Below are 18,046 nucleotides of genomic sequence, written 5' to 3' on the forward strand. Positions count from 1 at the left end.
AACGCATAACTGCAGCGTTCGCAGAGTCAGGCCTGATCCCTGCGATCGCTAACAGTTTTTTTGGTAGCATTTTGGTGAACTAGCAAGCACCGGCCCCAGGCAGCGTCAGGTTAGCGCCAGTACCACTAACACCCACGCACGCAGCATACGCCTCCTTTAGTGGTATAGTATCTGAACGGATCAATATCTGATCCGATCAGATCTATACTAGCGTCCCCAGCAGTTTAGGGTTCCCAAAAACGCAGTGTTAGCGGGATCAGCCCAGATACCTGCTAGCACCTGCGTTTTGCCCCTCCGCCCGGCCCAGTCCAGCCCACCCAAGTGCAGTATCGATCGATCACTGACACTTACAAAACACTAAACGCATAACTGCAGCGTTCGCAGAGTCAGACCTGATCCCTGCGATCGCTAACAGTTTTTTTGGAAGCTTTTTATTGAACTGGCAAGCACCAGCGGCCTAGTACACCCCGGTCGTAGTCAAACCAGCGCTGCAGTAACACTTGGTGACGTGGCGAGTCCCATAAGTGCAGTTCAAGCTGGTGAGGTGGCAAGCACAAGTAGTGTCCCGCTGCCACCAAAAAGACAAACACAGGCCCGTCGTGCCCATAGTGCCCTTCCTGCTGCATTCGCCAATCCTAATTGGGAACCCACCACTTCTGCAGCGCCCGTACTTCCCCCATTCACATCCCCAACCAAATGCAGTCGGCTGCATGAGAGGCATTTTCTTTATGTCCTCCCGAGTACCCCTACCCAACGAACCCCCCCAAAAAGATGTTGTGTCTGCAGCAAGCGCGAATATAGGCGTGACACCCGCTATTATTGTCCCTCCTGTCCTGACAATCCTGGTCTTTGCATTGGTGAATGTTTTGAACGCTACCATTCACTAGTTGAGTATTAGCGTAGGGTACAGCATTGCACAGACTAGGCACACTTTCACAGGGTCTCCCAAGATGCCATCGCATTTTGAGAGACCCGAACCTGGAACCGGTTACCGTTATAAAAGTTAGTTACAAAAAAAGTGTAAAAAAAAAATATATATATATAAAATAAAAAAAAATAGTTGTCGTTTTATTGTTCTTTCTCTCTATTCTCTCTCTCTATTGTTCTGCTCTTTTTTTACTGTATTCTATTCTGCAGTGTTTTATTGTTATTGTTATTATGTTTTATCATGTTTGTTTTTTAGGTATGTAATTATTTATACTTTACTGTTTACTGTGCTTTATTGTTAACCATTTTTTTGTCTTCAGGTACGCCATTCACAACTTTGAGTGGTTATACCAGAATGATGCCTGCAGGTTTAGGTATCATCTTGGTATCATTCTTTTCAGCCAGCGGTCGGCTTTCATGTAAAAGCAATCCTAGCGGCTAATTAGCCTCTAGACTGCCTTTACAAGCCGTGGGAGGGAATGCCCCCCCCCCCCCACCGTCTTCCGTGTTTTTCTCTGGCTCTCCTGTCTCAACAGGGAACCTGAGAATGCAGCCGGTGATTCAGCCAGCTGACCATAGAGCTGATCAGAGACAAGAGTGGCTCCAAACATCTCTATGGCCTAAGAAACCGGAAGCTACGAGCATTTTATGACTTAGATTTCGCCGGATGTAAATAGCGCCATTGGGAAATTGGGGAAGCATTTTATCACACCGATCTTGGTGTGGTCAGATGCTTTGAAGGCAGAGGAGAGATCTAGGGTCTAATAGACCCCAATTTTTTCAAAAAAGAGTACCTGTCACTACCTATTGCTATCATAGGGGATATTTACATTCCCCGAGATAACAATAAAAATGATTTAAAAAAAAAAAAAATGAAAGGAACAGTTTAAAAATAAGATAAAAAAGCAAAAAAATAATAAAGAAAAAAAAAAAAAAAAAAAAAAGCACCCCTGTCGCCCCCTGCTCTTGCGCTAAGGCGAACGCAAGCGGCGGTCTGTCGTCAAACGTAAACAGCAATTGCACCATGCATGTGAGGTATCGCCGCGAAGGTCAGATCGAGGGCAGTAATTTTTGCAGTAGACCTCCTCTGTAAATCTAAAGTGGTAACCTGTAAAGGCTTTTAAAGGCTTTTAAAAATGTATTTATTTTGTTGCCACTGCACGTTTGTGCGCAATTGTAAAGCATGTCATGTTTGGTATCCATGTACTCGGTCTAAGATCATCTTTTTTATTTCATCAAACATTTGGGCAATATAGTGTGTTTTAGTGCATTAAAATTTAAAAAAAGTGTGTTTTTTCCCCAAAAAATGCGTTTGAAAAATCGCTGCGCAAATACTGTGTGAAAAAAAAAAATGAAACACCCACCATTTTAATCTGTAGGGCATTTGCTTTAAAAAAATATATAATGTTTGGGGGTTCAAAGTAATTTTCTTGCAAAAAAAAAAAACTTTTTCATGTAAAAAATAAGTGTCAGAAAGGGCTTTGTCTTCAAGTGGTTAGAAGAGTGGGTGATGTGTGACATAAGCTTCTAAATGTTGTGCATAAAATGCCAGGACAGTTCAAAACCCCCCCCAAATGACCCCATTTTGGAAAGTAGACACCCCAAGCTATTTTCTGAGAGGCATGTCGAGTCCATGGAATATTTTATATTGCGACACAAGTTGCGGGAAAGAGACAAATTTTTTTTTTTTTTTTTTTTTTTTGCACAAAGTTGTCACTAAATGATATATTGCTCAAACATGCCATGGGAATATGTGAAATTACACCCCAAAATACATTCTGCTGCTTCTCCTGAGTACGGGGATACCACATGTGTGAGACTTTTTGGGAGCCTAGCCGCGTACGGGACCCCGAAAACCAAGCACCGCCTTCAGGCTTTCTAAGGGCGTGAATTTTTGATTTCACTCTTCACTGCCTATCACAGTTTCGGAGGCCATGGAATGCCCAGGTGGCACAAAACCCCCCCAAATGACCCCATTTTGGAAAGTAGACACCCCAAGCTATTTGCTGAGAGGTATAGTGAGTATTTTGCAGACCTCACTTTTTGTCACAAAGTTTTGAAATTTGAAAAAAGAAAAAAAAAAAAAGTTTTTTCTTGTCTTTCTTCATTTTCAAAAACAAATGAGAGCTGCAAAATACTCACCATGCCTCTCAGCAAATAGCTTGGGGTGTCTACTTTCCAAAATGGGGTCATTTGGGGGGGTTTTGTGCCACCTGGGCATTCCATGGCCTCCGAAACGGTGTTAGGCAGTGAAGAGTAAAATCAAAAATTCACGCCCTTAAAAACGCTGAAGGCGGTGATTGGTTTTCGGGGTCCCGTACGCGGCTAGGCTCCCAAAAAGTCTCACACATGTGGTATCCCCGTACTCAGGAGAAGCAGCTAAATGTATTTTGGGGTGCAATTCCACATAGGCCCATGGCCTGTGTGAGCAATATATCATTTAGTGACAACTTTGTGCAAAAAAAAAAAAAAAAAAAAAAAAAGTGTCACTTTCCCGCAACTTGTGTCAAAATATAAAATATTCCATGGACTCAATATGCCTCTCAGCAAATAGCTTGGGGTGTCTACTTTCCAAAATGGGGTCATTTGGGGGGGGGGGGGTTGTGCCACCTGGGCATTCCATGGCCTCCGAAACTGTGATAGGCAGTGAAGAGTGAAATCAAAAAGTTACACCCTTAGAAATCCTGAAGGCGGTGATTGGTTTTCGGGGTCCCATACGCGGCTAGGCTCCCAAAAAGTCCCACACATGTGGTATCCCCGTACTCAGGAGAAGTAGCTGAATATATTTTGGGGTGCAATTCCACATAGGCCCATGGCCTGTGTGAGCAATATATCATTTAGTGACAACTTTTTGTAAATATTTATTTATTTTTTTTTTTTTGTCATTATTCAATCACTTGGGACAAAAAAAATAAATATTCAATGGGTTCAACATGCCTATCAGCAATTTCCTTGGGGTGTCTACTTTCCAAAATGGGGTCATTTGGGGGGGTTTTGTACTGCCCTGCCATTTTAGCACCTCAAGAAATGACATAGGCAGTCATAAACTAAAAGCTGTGTAAATTCCAGAAAATGTACCCTAGTTTGTAGACGCTATAACTTTTGCGCAAACCAATAAATATACGCTTATTGACATTTTTTTTACCAAAGACATGTGGTCGAATACATTTTGGCCTAAATGTATGACTAAAATTGAGTTTATTGGATTTTTTTTATAACAAAAAGTAGAAAATATCATTTTTTTTCAAAATTTTCGGTCTTTTTCCGTTTATAGCGCAAAAAATAAAAACTGCAGAGGTGATCAAATACCATCAAAAGAAAGCTCTATTTGTGGGAAGAAAAGGACGCAAATTTCGTTTGGGTACAGCATTGCATGACCGCGCAATTAGCAGTTAAAGCGACGCAGTGCCAAATTGGAAAAAGACCTCTGGTCCTTAGGCAGCATAATGGTCCGGGGCTCAAGTGGTTAATGAACAACCCCTTGCCCCCCCCCCCCGTATAGACAGCCTAATTCCAATTTCCGATCAAGGGCAAAGCCCATTACAGCAACTTTAAATGCTGGCAAGGTAAAAAAAACGCTGCTAAAGCTGCAATAGACCATCCAAAAAAGGGGGCGGGAGGGTGGAAAGCTCTTAAAAAAAGCCCAGAATTCCCTGGGGCAGTCCTTTTACTGAGCTCAGGCCCAACCCCTTCACCCTCTGCGTCATCCAATCCTCTTTGGCCACTTACATACTGTTTACTCCCAGCTCCTGGCCATGCCCCCATCAGTCAAGTCTCTCTTTCCCTAAAGGGGATCAAGAGGGTTTCAATCTTCTAATTCATTTGCAGGTATTAAAAAAATGTAACAAAAATACATTTCTTAAAACAAGGATACATAGATCATCATTGAAATATTTTTTAGTACATTTCCTAGTAGTTCTAAAGGGAAAAAAAAAAGAATATACACAGAGCAGCCCCGATCCTTTTCCTTTTGGGTCCTCCGCTGGTGCTCCTGGCTCCCCCCCCCCCCCCTGCCGAGTGCCCCCATAGCAAGCCTCTTGCTATGGGGGCACTCGAGCAGGCTTGCTCTCGAAATGTGAAAAAAAAAAAGAAAAGAAAGAAAAAGACAGCACGGAGCCTTACACAGGGATGCACAGAACAGATATACACAGAACAGATATACACAGCACAGATATACACAGAACAGATATACACAGTACAGATATACACAGCACAGATATACACAGAACAGATATACACAGCACAGATATACACAGCACAGATATACACAGAACAGATATACACAGAACAGATATACACAGCACAGATATACACAGCACAGATATACACAGCACAGATATACACAGAACAGATATACACAGTACAGATATACACAGCACAGATATACACAGAACAGATATACACAGCACAGATATACACAGCACAGATATACACAGAACAGATATACACAGCACAGATATACACAGCACAGATATACACAGAACAGATATACACATAACAGATATACACAGTACAGATATACACAGTACAGATATACACAGTACAGATATACACAGAACAGATATACACATAACAGATATACACAGAACAGATATACACAGAACAGATATACACAGTACAGATATACACAGAACAGATATACACATAACAGATATACACAGTACAGATATACACAGTACAGATATACACAGAACAGATATACACATAACAGATATACACAGAACAGATATACACAGTACAGATATACACAGAACAGATATACACAGCACAGATATACACATAACAGATATACACATAACAGATATACACAGTACAGATATACACAGAACAGATATACACAGCACAGATATACACAGAACAGATATACACAGCACAGATATACACATAACAGATATACACATAACAGATATACACAGTACAGATATACACAGAACAGATATACACAGCACAGATATACACAGAACAGATATACACAGTACAGATATACACAGAACAGATATACACAGAACAGATATACACAGAACAGATATACACAGTACAGATATACACAGCACAGATATACACAGAACAGATATACACAGCACAGATATACACATAACAGATATACACAGTACAGATATACACAGCACAGATATACACATAACAGATATACACAGTACAGATATACACAGTACAGATATACACAGCACAGATATACACATAACAGATATACACATAACAGATATACGCAGTACAGATATACACAGAACAGATATACACAGCACAGATATACACATAACAGATATACACATAACAGATATACACATAACAGATATACACAGTACAGATATACACAGCACAGATATACACAGCACAGATATACACAGTACAGATATACACATAACAGATATACGCAGTACAGATATACACAGTACAGATATACACAGCACAGATATACACAGCACAGATATACACAGCACATTTATATAAGTATGTACACCACATGTATACAGGTATACACAGCACAGGTATGTAGGTATACACAGATATGCAGGTGTACACCGAACAGACATGCATGTATAGACAGCACAGGTATACAGCTATGTACAGCACAAGTATGCAGGCATACACAGCACAGGTATACACTGCGCAGGCATGCATGTATAGACAGCACAGGTAAGCAGATATTCACAGCACACATGTACATGTATGCATAGCACAGGTATGCACAGCACAGGCATGCTTGTATGCACAGCATAGGTATGCAGGCATGCACAGCACAGGTATACATATATGCACAGCATACATGCAGATTTTGGCACACATATAACTCCATAGATAGAAGAATTTGTTCAGCGCTAATGGTTAAATGATAATAAGAGCTGCTGCCGCCACTGTAACACCTACCTAAGTAGGGTCTAGGTGCAAAAAATTGGATCAATTCTAGTGGTTGTTGTGCTGCTCTATGAAGGTGTGATCTTAATTAGGTGCTATTAATTGTGTCGGCTTGACAAACAATCAACTATTAAAGCCACAGATGGTTTTCTATCTGGTCCCAGTGTGAAAAGATTCAGAGGACCTTTGGTTTACCTTTTAGAACCAAGATAGAAATATGGCCAGTACAACGTTGTCACCTCCTTTCCTGGCTCTGAAAAATCCCAAATGTGGACACTGATTCTTCCTGGTCCTGCGGTGATCCTCTTCAGCCAATAAAAAGATTGTTAGGGTCCTACTTAGTCAAAATGACTATTTCTGGATCTCCCTTCATCATAGCAAATCTGAAATTTGTGAGATTCAGTGCAATGTATTTATATGTATTCTCCACTTCTTGTTTTAGTATAAGAACATTCCTTCGTCAGAAAGAGCCCATGAAGACTGCCAGGATGGAACCCCCTGCTCCATCATTGCTAATTTGAATGAGAAGGACAAAGAACGGGAGCGTGACCCCGAGGTGGAATATGCCTCACTGGGACATTCATGAAGCGTGTTATGGATTGCGTTCAGAAATTTGTTTTGAAGGGTCATTTCATCCAGGAGGGATTATTTTAGTTATAGGTAAAGTTTGGTGAGCTACATCAGATACTGGCTCCTCAGATGATCCAGCGGTGAGATCTCCCTGCCCTAATTCTTAAATCATGTATGAGAAAAAGGAAGGTGGAACTTTGAATGAGGCTATTGTTTTGTGGGGGTGAGATAATTAGAAAGTATAATTAATTGGCATATTGAGTCTGACAATACATAACATTGATGCACATAGTAGAAAAGGTTTAATATGTACACACACACATACATGGTGTTGACCTCATATACATATACATATCAAAGGGATGGCATATAAAACTGACAAGAGATTTAATATGGATAAAATGAATTATTGCAGATTCATATATGTACACGTCATCTAAATGGCACTATGCAGTGTAATCAATAGTAAGAAACACAGTATAATCATTTGGTTGTAGATAATGAGTCTAAGTAGATTCCTATCAGTAGGCATGAGAATGCATCCTAAAATACCGACGCGTTTCGTGAATAATACCACTCTTTTTCCTTTTTTTCTTTTTCCTTCTTTCTTTTTTTCTCCTTTTTTCTTTTTCATCTCTAATCTTTTTTCTCTCTTCACACACTTCTTCTTTTCACATTCACTTGTCCACCTCCACTTTGGTATTGGGCTCTAGCTACTTCCCACAATATAGAGTATTTATAGTACACCCAATGAATGGCCAGTTGAATGAAGCTCAGGGGTTCCAATGGTGAGGTACTCCACTAGAATGCCTTAACTGTGCAGACATTGGCAGGTGTTCTTATCATGGGCACATAATGGCTTCTCCACAATGTACAATAAGCAATTGAGCCAAGTACACACTATAGAGGGATATGCTTTGTTAATATTTCATGTCTATTTACAGCAATTTTAATTTAGGAGCTGAAGCAATTCTATGCCATCTGCAGTGGTGGCTGGTGCTCAACATTTTATTTTTATCTTGGGGGGGGGGGGGCGCAAACAAACTGAAAAATGAAACAGTTTGTAATGCAGGACTGTAAATAGCCATTTATCAGGCGATTATTTATTATTACTGCTAGATAAAACTGTGCCCATCAATTGCAGCCTCACTATGCCCATCAAATGGTGCCTCACTGTGCCCATCACAGTAGGCCAATCACATCCACATTTCAAGTAAAAGAAAATTAAACCACTTAACATAAGGAGTCCTCATCAGAGTCCCCTTTTACATCAGGTATCTCAATCAGAGTCCCCCTTTACAGCAGGTGTCCCCATCAGCATCCCCCTTTACATCAGGTGTCCCCATCAGAGTCGGCCTATACATCAGGTGTCCCAATCAGAGTCCCCCTTTACATCAGGCGTCCCAATCAGAGTCCCCCTTTAAATCAGGCATCCCAATCAGAGTCCACCTATACATCAGGCGTCCAAATCAGAGTCCCCCTTTACATCAGGCGTCCCAATCAGAGTCCACCTATACATCAGGCATCCTAATCAGCGTCCCCCTTTACATCAGGCGTCCCAATCAGAGTCCCCCTTTACATCAGGCGTCCCCATCAGCATCCCTGTCAAGTGTCACCCCTTCCCCCCTCCCCGTCCCTCGTACTCACAACTCTCACAGCAAGTCGCCTTCCATCCACCTTCAGACTGGCCTGGATGAGTCAGAGAAACCAGAAGTGACACCACCTTTTAACCCTAGAGGAACCCCAAAAATGAGCAGGGCTCAATAGGAACAATGCTCCTTATATTAAAGTAGCAAGTATTAGGTAGGATATCGTGAATGACAGTTAGACAAAGAACTCTGGTATGGGAGATTTTATTCCATCTTTCTGGCCAGAAAAGAATGGACACTCCTGACCCGACTCGTGTCTACACGTCAAGAGTGTCAGATACAGTGAATACAGTGTAGATATATATTTGCAGCATATTGCGTCACAAGCGAACAGGCGGTACACTTCTGTTTTAACAGACATTCTAACCTTTTAAAAATCAACCTATGCATCCTAAAACCAGACAAGTTCCGGAAAACCATATATATTTTTAGCCTTATACAAAACTCATCTCTCTGCAGTATGCTCTTGCAGGTTCCTTCATCTGTCTTAAATGATGTCAGCAAGCAAGCTTTTTGCACAGAAAGAGGAATGTAGCAGATTCCTGTAATGGGGAAGTCACAAATAGCTTCAACGTGAAATACAAGAAATATGATTCTTAGCTGAAATTCTAAATCAGTCTTACTACACACATAACTATGGCCATATAAACTGACCCCCGTTCCTACTTCATTCCCCCCTTTGATCATAATCATAGCGATTAATATGAGTGAGATTAAGCATCACTAAATAGCATACAGTTTTGTTTTGTTTTTTTTTTCTATGATGACCTCACTAGCAGGCACAAAACATTCTTCTACCGAGATTATTCCCCATTGTCGGCTCCAGCCGGGTCTCTCATTAACTTATAAAACACTGGGATAGTGACCCTTGGCCCATGGTAACAATAAGAATGCAAAAAGAGTAAAAATATTAGCACTCCATACACTATAGGGAGAATCAGAAAATAATTAAAACTTGTCTCTGCAATACTTGAGTTGGTGATCAAGGTATGGTTTACCAGCTTACCGGTGGAGCTAAAGCTCCGAATGGTTAGCCAAGTTTTATAGGGAGCATAAGTAGGGTTATAACAGGTTATCTGATTTTCAACGGAGCACATTGAATAGGTAGTCCCATTATGTATGCAGGTACCAGTCTCTGTGCCTTGGCATTGATAATGAGAGTGCCACAGTAACATCTTGGTAGCTATGGTTCCTACTCTGGTAGTCCTTATACAAGAGTCACATGAATTACCCTCCCCCCTTTTTAGCTCGGCCAGTATCACTGCTATGACTATCAACAGTCTTGTTATAAAGATTTTAGTAAACATTACACCGATGAATATCCTCAGGCTTCAGCTTGTGCGTAGACCAACCAGCGTCCGGGGTGTGGTTGGAGCAGAGCTTAGTAGATATCCTTTATCTTCCGCCGTGCGTTGAGCCAGCAGCTTCCAGGAGTGTGTTGGCCGCAGGGCTGCAGTCTGTCTATCTTCTGCCGTGCGTAAATTCAGCAGCTTCCAGGGGTGTGCTGAACACAGAGCTGGAGTTCTTCCTTCTGACTTCTCTGGTCAATCTCAGTCTCAAAGGATCTTGGGGATCTACTGTACTGTGCCAGGATTCTGTGAGGTCAGCAGCTCGTTTTACCCTGGAGTGGTGTATCCAGGGTGTCACCTCAGCTACCTTAATGGCTGTTGGGGTAGATAGAAGAACAGTGTAAGGACCCCTCCATTTTGGCCCTAGTGGGGTTAAGTTCCACTCCTTTACCCACACTGTGTCTCCTGGTTTAAAGGGGTGTACTGGGTTCGACAAGCTTACGGGCAGTTTCTCTTGAACCCATTTCCCTATGTCTTGCTTAGTCTCCCCAAGTCTCTGTATCAGTTCACGGTTAACTACCCCTCCTATCTGATGCAAGTCTCCTCTTATCCCTCTAATGATGGGTGGGGGCCTACCATACAGTACCTTAAAGGGGACAGATTTGTCCTCTTTGTTGGGGTACCCCGAATTCTCAGTAAAGCAATGGGCAACATCAAGGTCCATTTCATTTGGATTTCCTGACAGAGCTTGGCCAGTTGTGACTTGAGCGTACAGTTCATTCGTTCAACTTTTCCAGAGCTTTGGGGCCTATATGCAGTGTGTAGTTTCCAAGTTATCTTAAGTGCTGTTGCAAATTCCTGGAGGCACTTGTGGACAAAAGCAGGGCCATTGTCTGAGCCTATATCTGGGGATAAACATCTTTTACAAAACTGCTTCTGTCAGTAAAGTACTCAACGATTGGATTTTCCAAGGGGCTGTCTTTCAAGTCTGGTCGGCTTGCATATCCATTACCTGGAGACTGTCATGAATTAGGGGTTCCTGTGAGGTGGGGAGCAGAGTGGCTGGGTTTAAAGTGTTTACAGTCTCTAAGTGGATACGAGGATTTTCACACAGCATAGCTTGATATTTAACCATTCAACTGTTAGTAAACCAGTGATTTCCCTTGTAATCCATTAATGCCTGTACTTGGTGTGGTACTTGGACATAAGTCTCCTGACCTAATGACAACTTGTCAGCTTCGGCCACAAGGAAGGCTGTTGCTGCGATGGCCCGCAGGCAGGATGGCCATCCCTGAGCTACAGTGTCCAGTTGTTTTGAAAGGTATGCTACAGGGTGCTGCCAAGACCCAGAGTATTGTGTCAGGACTCCTACTGCTATTCCTTGTTTTTCACTGACATACAAATAGAAGACTTTTTGGCTATCTGGCAAGCCTAGCGCAGGAGCCTGCATTAGGGAGACCTTAATGTCTTGGAATGCTCTGTTTTGTTGTTGTCCCCATTGAAAGGGTTCCTTTTCTCCCCCCTTTGTGGATTCATAGAGGGGTCTGGCTTTTGTGGCAAAGTCCGGTATCCAGATTCGGCAGAATCCTGCCACCCCCCAGGAATTCACGTACTTGCCGTCTGGTAGTCGGGGTGGGAATCTGACAAACAGCTTCTTTCCTGCCTTCTCCCAATTGTCTCTGTCCTTGTGATACTCTGAATCCTAGGTACTTTACAGTCTCTTGTCAAAAATGCACCGTTCTCCGGGACACCTTATAACCTGCCTCCCACAGTAATTGTAACAGTTCATTAGTGACCGCTGGGTGCATGGTCATTACAGCCTGATTGACCGCTCTGAGGTCTTGAACAGGACGACAGTGAGCTGTTTCGGGTTTCTGCACTGGGAGTAGAGGTGCATTCCAGGGAGACTGACAGGGTTTTAGAATTCCATAGTGTAGGAATTTGTTTAAGTACTTTTTTATTCCTACTAGGGCTTTTAGAGGGACTGGGTACTGTTTCAGGTTGACTGGAGTGGCTCCTGATTTTAATTCAATAAGGATTGGGGGAACGTGTCTGGCTAATCCTGATGCTTTGTCTTCTGCCCATAGTCCCGGGATGTCTTGCAGTATGCGGGCTTCAAAGGGATGGGGCAATTTTAGGATAGCCTGTCCGTCAGATTGGAAGTATATGTATGCTCTGAGTTCAGCAAGTAAGTCTTTGCCCAGCAAGGGAATAGGGGAATCCGGCATGTACAGGAACTGATGTTGGACTTGATGCCCCCCCCCCCAAAACTACAAAGTCTTTCTAATAGGAAGGGTCTTTTGCCTTTATACTTCTGCACTGCTTGGTTAATTCTGTGTCTCTCCTCAGTATTAAAAAGGGTCAATAAAAGTTGCTGGCAGTCCGACCAAGTGGGGTTATGGGTCTGAGTTATTGACCGGAGCAAATCTGTGATGGCTTGGGGCTTCTCAGAGTAGGCAGGGTTATGAATCTTCCAGTTCAGTAAATCTGTTGTGGTAAAAAGGGGTGTAAACTAAAGTCCGATGTTCCTCCACCGCCTGTTTTCTTAGGGGCATTTGCAGAGGTATGTTGAAAGACGGGGCAAGGGTCCGGCTGTTTGCATCAGGATTTCTCGGAGTGGAAGTGGACACTTGATTGGGGAGCCCATTGACTACTACTGAGTTCCCTATTTCTGTCCTGCCTATACCCAGAGTGTTACGGTTCGGAGTATATTTACTGAGATTTGGCATTGACAAACCTGCTGAATCTGATGTAGGTGGACAACAACTTGAGTCCCCTTGTTTACTGGACGGGGCATTTGGACATGGCTCTGACCTGTCTCTATCTGAGGTCTGTTCATCTACATATGGGGGAGGCTGATCTGTCTCTTCGGGTTGAGAATATATGTGTTTTGTTTGTTTTGTCAGTGGTACTACTCTTGTCATAACCATAATTCTACACTGTTCCTCTTTTTGTGGCTTCTATCCACTGCAGGTCTTTATCTCCCATATGTCCAAAGGATGCACAATCATCCAGACGGACGTTTTCTCCTAGCTGACTGACTGACTGGCTAAGGATTTATCCGAGAGATGCACAATCATCTGGACGGATATTCCTCCTGACTGGCTGGCTGAGGATTTATCCGAGAGATGCACAATCATCTGGACGGATATTCCTCCTGACTGGCTGGCTAAGGATTTATCCGAGAGATGCACAATCATCTGGACGGATATTCCTCCTGACTGGCTGGCTGAGGATTTATCCGAGAGATGCACAATCATCTGGACGGATATTCCTCCTGACTGGCTGGCTGAGGATTTATCCGAGAGATGCACAATCATCTGGACGGATATTCCTCCTGACTGGCTGGCTGAGGATTTATCCGAGAGATGCACAATCATCTAGACGTATATTCCTCCTGACTGGCTGGCTGAGGATTTATCCGAGAGATGCACAATCATCTGAACGGATATTCCTCCTGACTGGCTGAGGATTTATTCGAGGGATGCACAATCATCCGAACGAACAGTCCTCCTGGAAGGTGCGTCTTGGTCATGTTTCTGTGAGTCTGACATAATATTCTCAAATAATCAGTCAATGGTCTCTAAGTCAAGGGTTCCCTGTGGGGGCCACCGCGCTCCATAGCGGGGCCAATCTTTCTCACACAATGTTATCAATTTCTCAGGGCTAAGTTTTAAATTGCAGTCCTTAGCAAATCCCTTCCTAAAGTTGGAGATCATGGATTGTAGGGGAGATTCAACACTATATTTCCCACCCATACTTATAACCTAACAGACACCAAGACAGACACAGAGGGTAGGGTAAATGATGAGAATTCAGTAAGGGGTCTGAATCCTCGACACAAGTAGGGACAATAGACAATGCTTCCCTCGGTCAGTGGCCTGGGCGCGGTCTCCCGGCCAGGAACCGCACTTAGAAGAGGACCACGGTCACCTCACCACAATGTGATGTCTCATACACACATCAATCATACCAGACACTCCCACCCAAAAATTACTGACTGACTGAGGATTCGTCCGAAAGATGCACAATCATCTGAACGGACGTCTCTCTCGGAAGGTGATCAGGCTTCCCTTCTCTCGATCTGTCGAGAGGCTGTCTGGCTGTCTGACTGTTATCCAAAAACAGAAGTAAAAAAACTCTCACCTGTTCCCGTTGGAGCTCCAGCTATCTTTTTCTCAGATTCCCAGGTCCTTTTGACGCTACCAAGGTCGTCCACAGCAGGCCACCAAATGGGACACAGCGCAGTCTCCTAGATAATAGTACTAGAAGGCGCCTTTTGAGACTACGAAATAGCCCGCAGGGCTGGCCTCTCGGACCACTCCTTGTAGGTCTGGTGGAAAACAGTGCCACCTGCCTCAACAGGTCACACCGATATTCCCCCCTCATGGCCAAATGCACCAAATAAAGTAGCAAGTATTAGGTAGGATATTGGTGAATGACAGTTGGACAAAGAACTCTGGTATGGGAGATTTTATTCCATCTTTCTGGCCAGAAAAGAATGGACACTCCTGACCCGACTCGTGTCTACACGTAAAGAGTGTCAGATACAGTGAATACAGTGTAGATATATATTTGCAGCATATTGCGTCACAACAAACAGACACTCTAACCTTTTAAAAATCAACCTATGCATCCTAAAACCAGACAAGTTCCGGAAAACCATATATATTTTTAGCCTTATACAAAACTTGTCTCTCTGCAGTATGCTCTTGCAGGTTCCTTCATCTGTCTTAAATGATGTCAGCAAGCAAGCTTTTTGCACAGAAAGAGGAATGTAGCAGATTCCTGTAATGGGGAAGTCACAAATAGCTTCAACATGAAATACAAGAAATATGATTCTTAGCTAAAAATTCTAAATCAGTCTTACTACACACATAACTATGGCCATATAAACTGACCCCCGTTCCTACTTCAATATTGGTGGTTAATAGGAAGAATGTCCCCCTTAAAGTGGTGTTCAGAATGCCACCCTTAAAGACAGCAAAAAAGATATTTGGTGTCATGCTGCTGGCTTTGCTAAGTGGTGCTGAACCTTGAACTCTGTAGGCGTCATCAACTAGGTGGTCCATCAGCCACAGCTCAAAGAACCCCTAGCAACTTCTGGAGGAACCCTGGTTGAGAATGGCTGCTCTACTACAATGTCAGTGGCCATGCAGGCAGAAGCACCTAAATGTTATCCAGCTTTCACACTTAGGACCATGGCACGTGAGTGAATGAACCGGTCACTGGTGACAACTCACCTGCAACAGGACTGCTAAGTGACCATTTAACTCTATGAAGTCGCTCCCTTGCCACCTAAGCCAACAAGAAATTTCTTCCTCATTACCCTGTGACTAGAGAGAGAATTCCATATTAGAATCGTCCATATAGAATGGCCCTCAGTATTCACACATGTCCCACTGGGCCATGTCTAGGTTGGCTTGTGGGTGATCTGGCCCTGAACAATACCCAAGTGTTAAAAAGGGCAGAAGATTCAGTGGTATCAGCAGCTGAAACTGCATGCAGATCTCAAGCTCTGATGTAATAGGTGGCCTGATTTACCACCAAGAAGTTTCGGGCAAGGGTGGGAGGGGGCAGGGCTGAGATTATCATATAACTTCAGCTGTTGATTGTCCCTGATCTACTGATCATTTTGATGTGTTTTCACTGAAGATGACCTCTGCTATTTAATTACAAAATGAAGAAGATCCCATCTATGTCCCTTCACAAGCACAGATTCAGACTGTGAGTGACCCATCTCAGAATCAATGGATTGATGGGTATCATCTATATTTGCTATATATTTTTTTTTTCTCTGCAAGGAGAGTGAAAGAGATACTAAGCATCTCTCTCCTCCAAATGTATTAATTTTCTGAGAGTTTTATTCTTTAACATTCTGTCCTGTCTCCCTCTCTTTTCTCACTATGAATCTCCTCTTTAATGCCTTTATTCCCTTCTCCCTTCCCTATTTCATTCTCCCTTCTTTCCCCCTTTCAACTTTTCTTCTCTCTGTCTTTCCTTTCTTCTTCCCTTACTTCCAACTCCCCCCCCCCTTCCTTTTTTAATGCCTTCCTTCCTTTTTCCTTCCTTCCTTCCCTCCCTTTTCCCTATCTTCCTTCTCTTCTCTTTGCTCACATGCCTTCTTCCACCTGGCCTTCCTCTCTCTGTTCCTTTTTTATGAATTTCCTCCCTTTTTCCTTCCTGCGCTACCCCTTCAACCTTTTCTTCTCTACCTTCCTTCCTTCTTTTTCCTGCCTCCTTCCCTGTCTTACCTCCTACCTTCCCCCCTTCCTTCTTGCCTTTTTGCCCTTCTTTCTTCCATCATTATTTCCTTCTCTCTTCCTTCCCTCTGCATTACATTCTATATTCTCCTCTCTGTCCTTCCTGCTCTACTCCTTCTACCTTTTCTTCTCTACCTTATTTCCTTCTCTGTTTCCTCCCTTCTCCCCCATCTTATCTAATTCCTGCTTCCTCTTCCTCCTTGCCTTTTCTGCTCCTTCCTTCCTTACTTTCTTAATTTCTTCCATCACTGTTTCCTTCTCTCCTTCTTCCCTCCCTCTTACTTTCTTCATTCTTCCTTCCTTCCTCTCTGTACTTCCTGCTCTACTCCTACATTTTCTTCTCTGCCTTCCTTCCTTCTCTCCCTTTTTTTCTTGCCTTCTTCCTTCTCTTTTCGCTTCCTCCCTCTCTTCTTTTCTCCGTTCCTCCTTTCTGTCCTCTTTTCTTTCCTTCCCTACTTGTATCATTCCTCCCTCTCTTTTCTTCAATGGTTCTTTCCTTCCTTACTTCCTTCATGCCCTCCACCCCTTTCCTTTACTTTCTTTCCTTCCATTCATCCTTCTTTCTCTTCTTCCTTTCATCCATCCTTCTTTCTCCTCTTGCTTCCTTCCATCCTTCTTTCTCCTCTTCCTTCCTTCCTTCCATCCTTCTTTCTCCTCTTCCTTCCATCCATCCTTCTTTCTCCTCTTGCTTCCTTCCATCCTTCTTTCTCCTCTTCCTTCCTTCTGTTCTAAAGTACTTCATTCTCTCCTTCTTCCTTCCCGTTTTTCTTCTTTTTTCCTTCCCTACACCCCAAACACTTGTCATGCTATCTCAATGTTCCACCTGCTCCTACTTGCACCTGTTGCTACCTGCTGGACAATGAGCAATATATATAGAGGACAAAGTCCCTTTATACCTCTACAATAAGCGAAAATACGATTCCTGACCACTTTTTTCAGATGAGTGAACAATTGTGATAATGTGACATTCTGTCAAATATTAATGTACATATGTTTGTAAATAAAGTTGTGACAAACCACTGCGTGTGTCTCATTCTATACTGTCCTAAATAATCACAATTTTGGATTTCATTCAATTTAGGTAAAAAAATCATCCAACCATTTTTTATTATTATTATTATTATTTTACTAATTTTTCTTGACCCAAACACTGACCCTGGCACAGACCTAGTTTAAACCTTGATCTGGGTATTTTTTTTTATTTTTTTTTTTAATTATTATTATTATTATTTTTTCTCTGCAAAGAGAGTGAAAGAGATACTAAGCATCTCTCTCCTCCATCCAAGGAGAAGGAAAGCACAGGGACAGGCTTCACAGTAATTGATCACTGTGATAGCTAATCAGAGGCTACCACAGTGCTCAGGTGACCCGGAATCAGGAGTTCCGGGTCCCGATCATTAATACGGGCCCGGCGCTCTCTCCGTGAGACCCTGGTCTCTGTGCGGCGCGCTCCCAGCACAAAGGGAAATACACA

General features: G+C 42.9%; 1 protein-coding gene across 1 annotated transcript in view; it reads left to right on the forward strand.

The window, feature by feature from the left end:
* Nucleotides 1-17,591, forward strand: part of LOC141110460 (sialoadhesin-like) — a 72,968-nt gene extending 55,377 nt beyond the window's left edge. Inside the window, exon 19 of the mRNA XM_073601814.1 lies at nt 7,244-17,591. Coding sequence (XP_073457915.1) covers nt 7,244-7,387 — 144 coding nt within the window. The 3' untranslated portion in view covers nt 7,388-17,591. The remainder of the gene's footprint in view (nt 1-7,243) is intronic.
* Nucleotides 17,592-18,046: the final 455 nt, after the last annotated feature.

Source organism: Aquarana catesbeiana, linkage group LG10, assembly GCF_042186555.1.
Source record: "Aquarana catesbeiana isolate 2022-GZ linkage group LG10, ASM4218655v1, whole genome shotgun sequence".
Classification (NCBI taxonomy): Eukaryota; Metazoa; Chordata; class Amphibia; order Anura; family Ranidae; genus Aquarana; species Aquarana catesbeiana.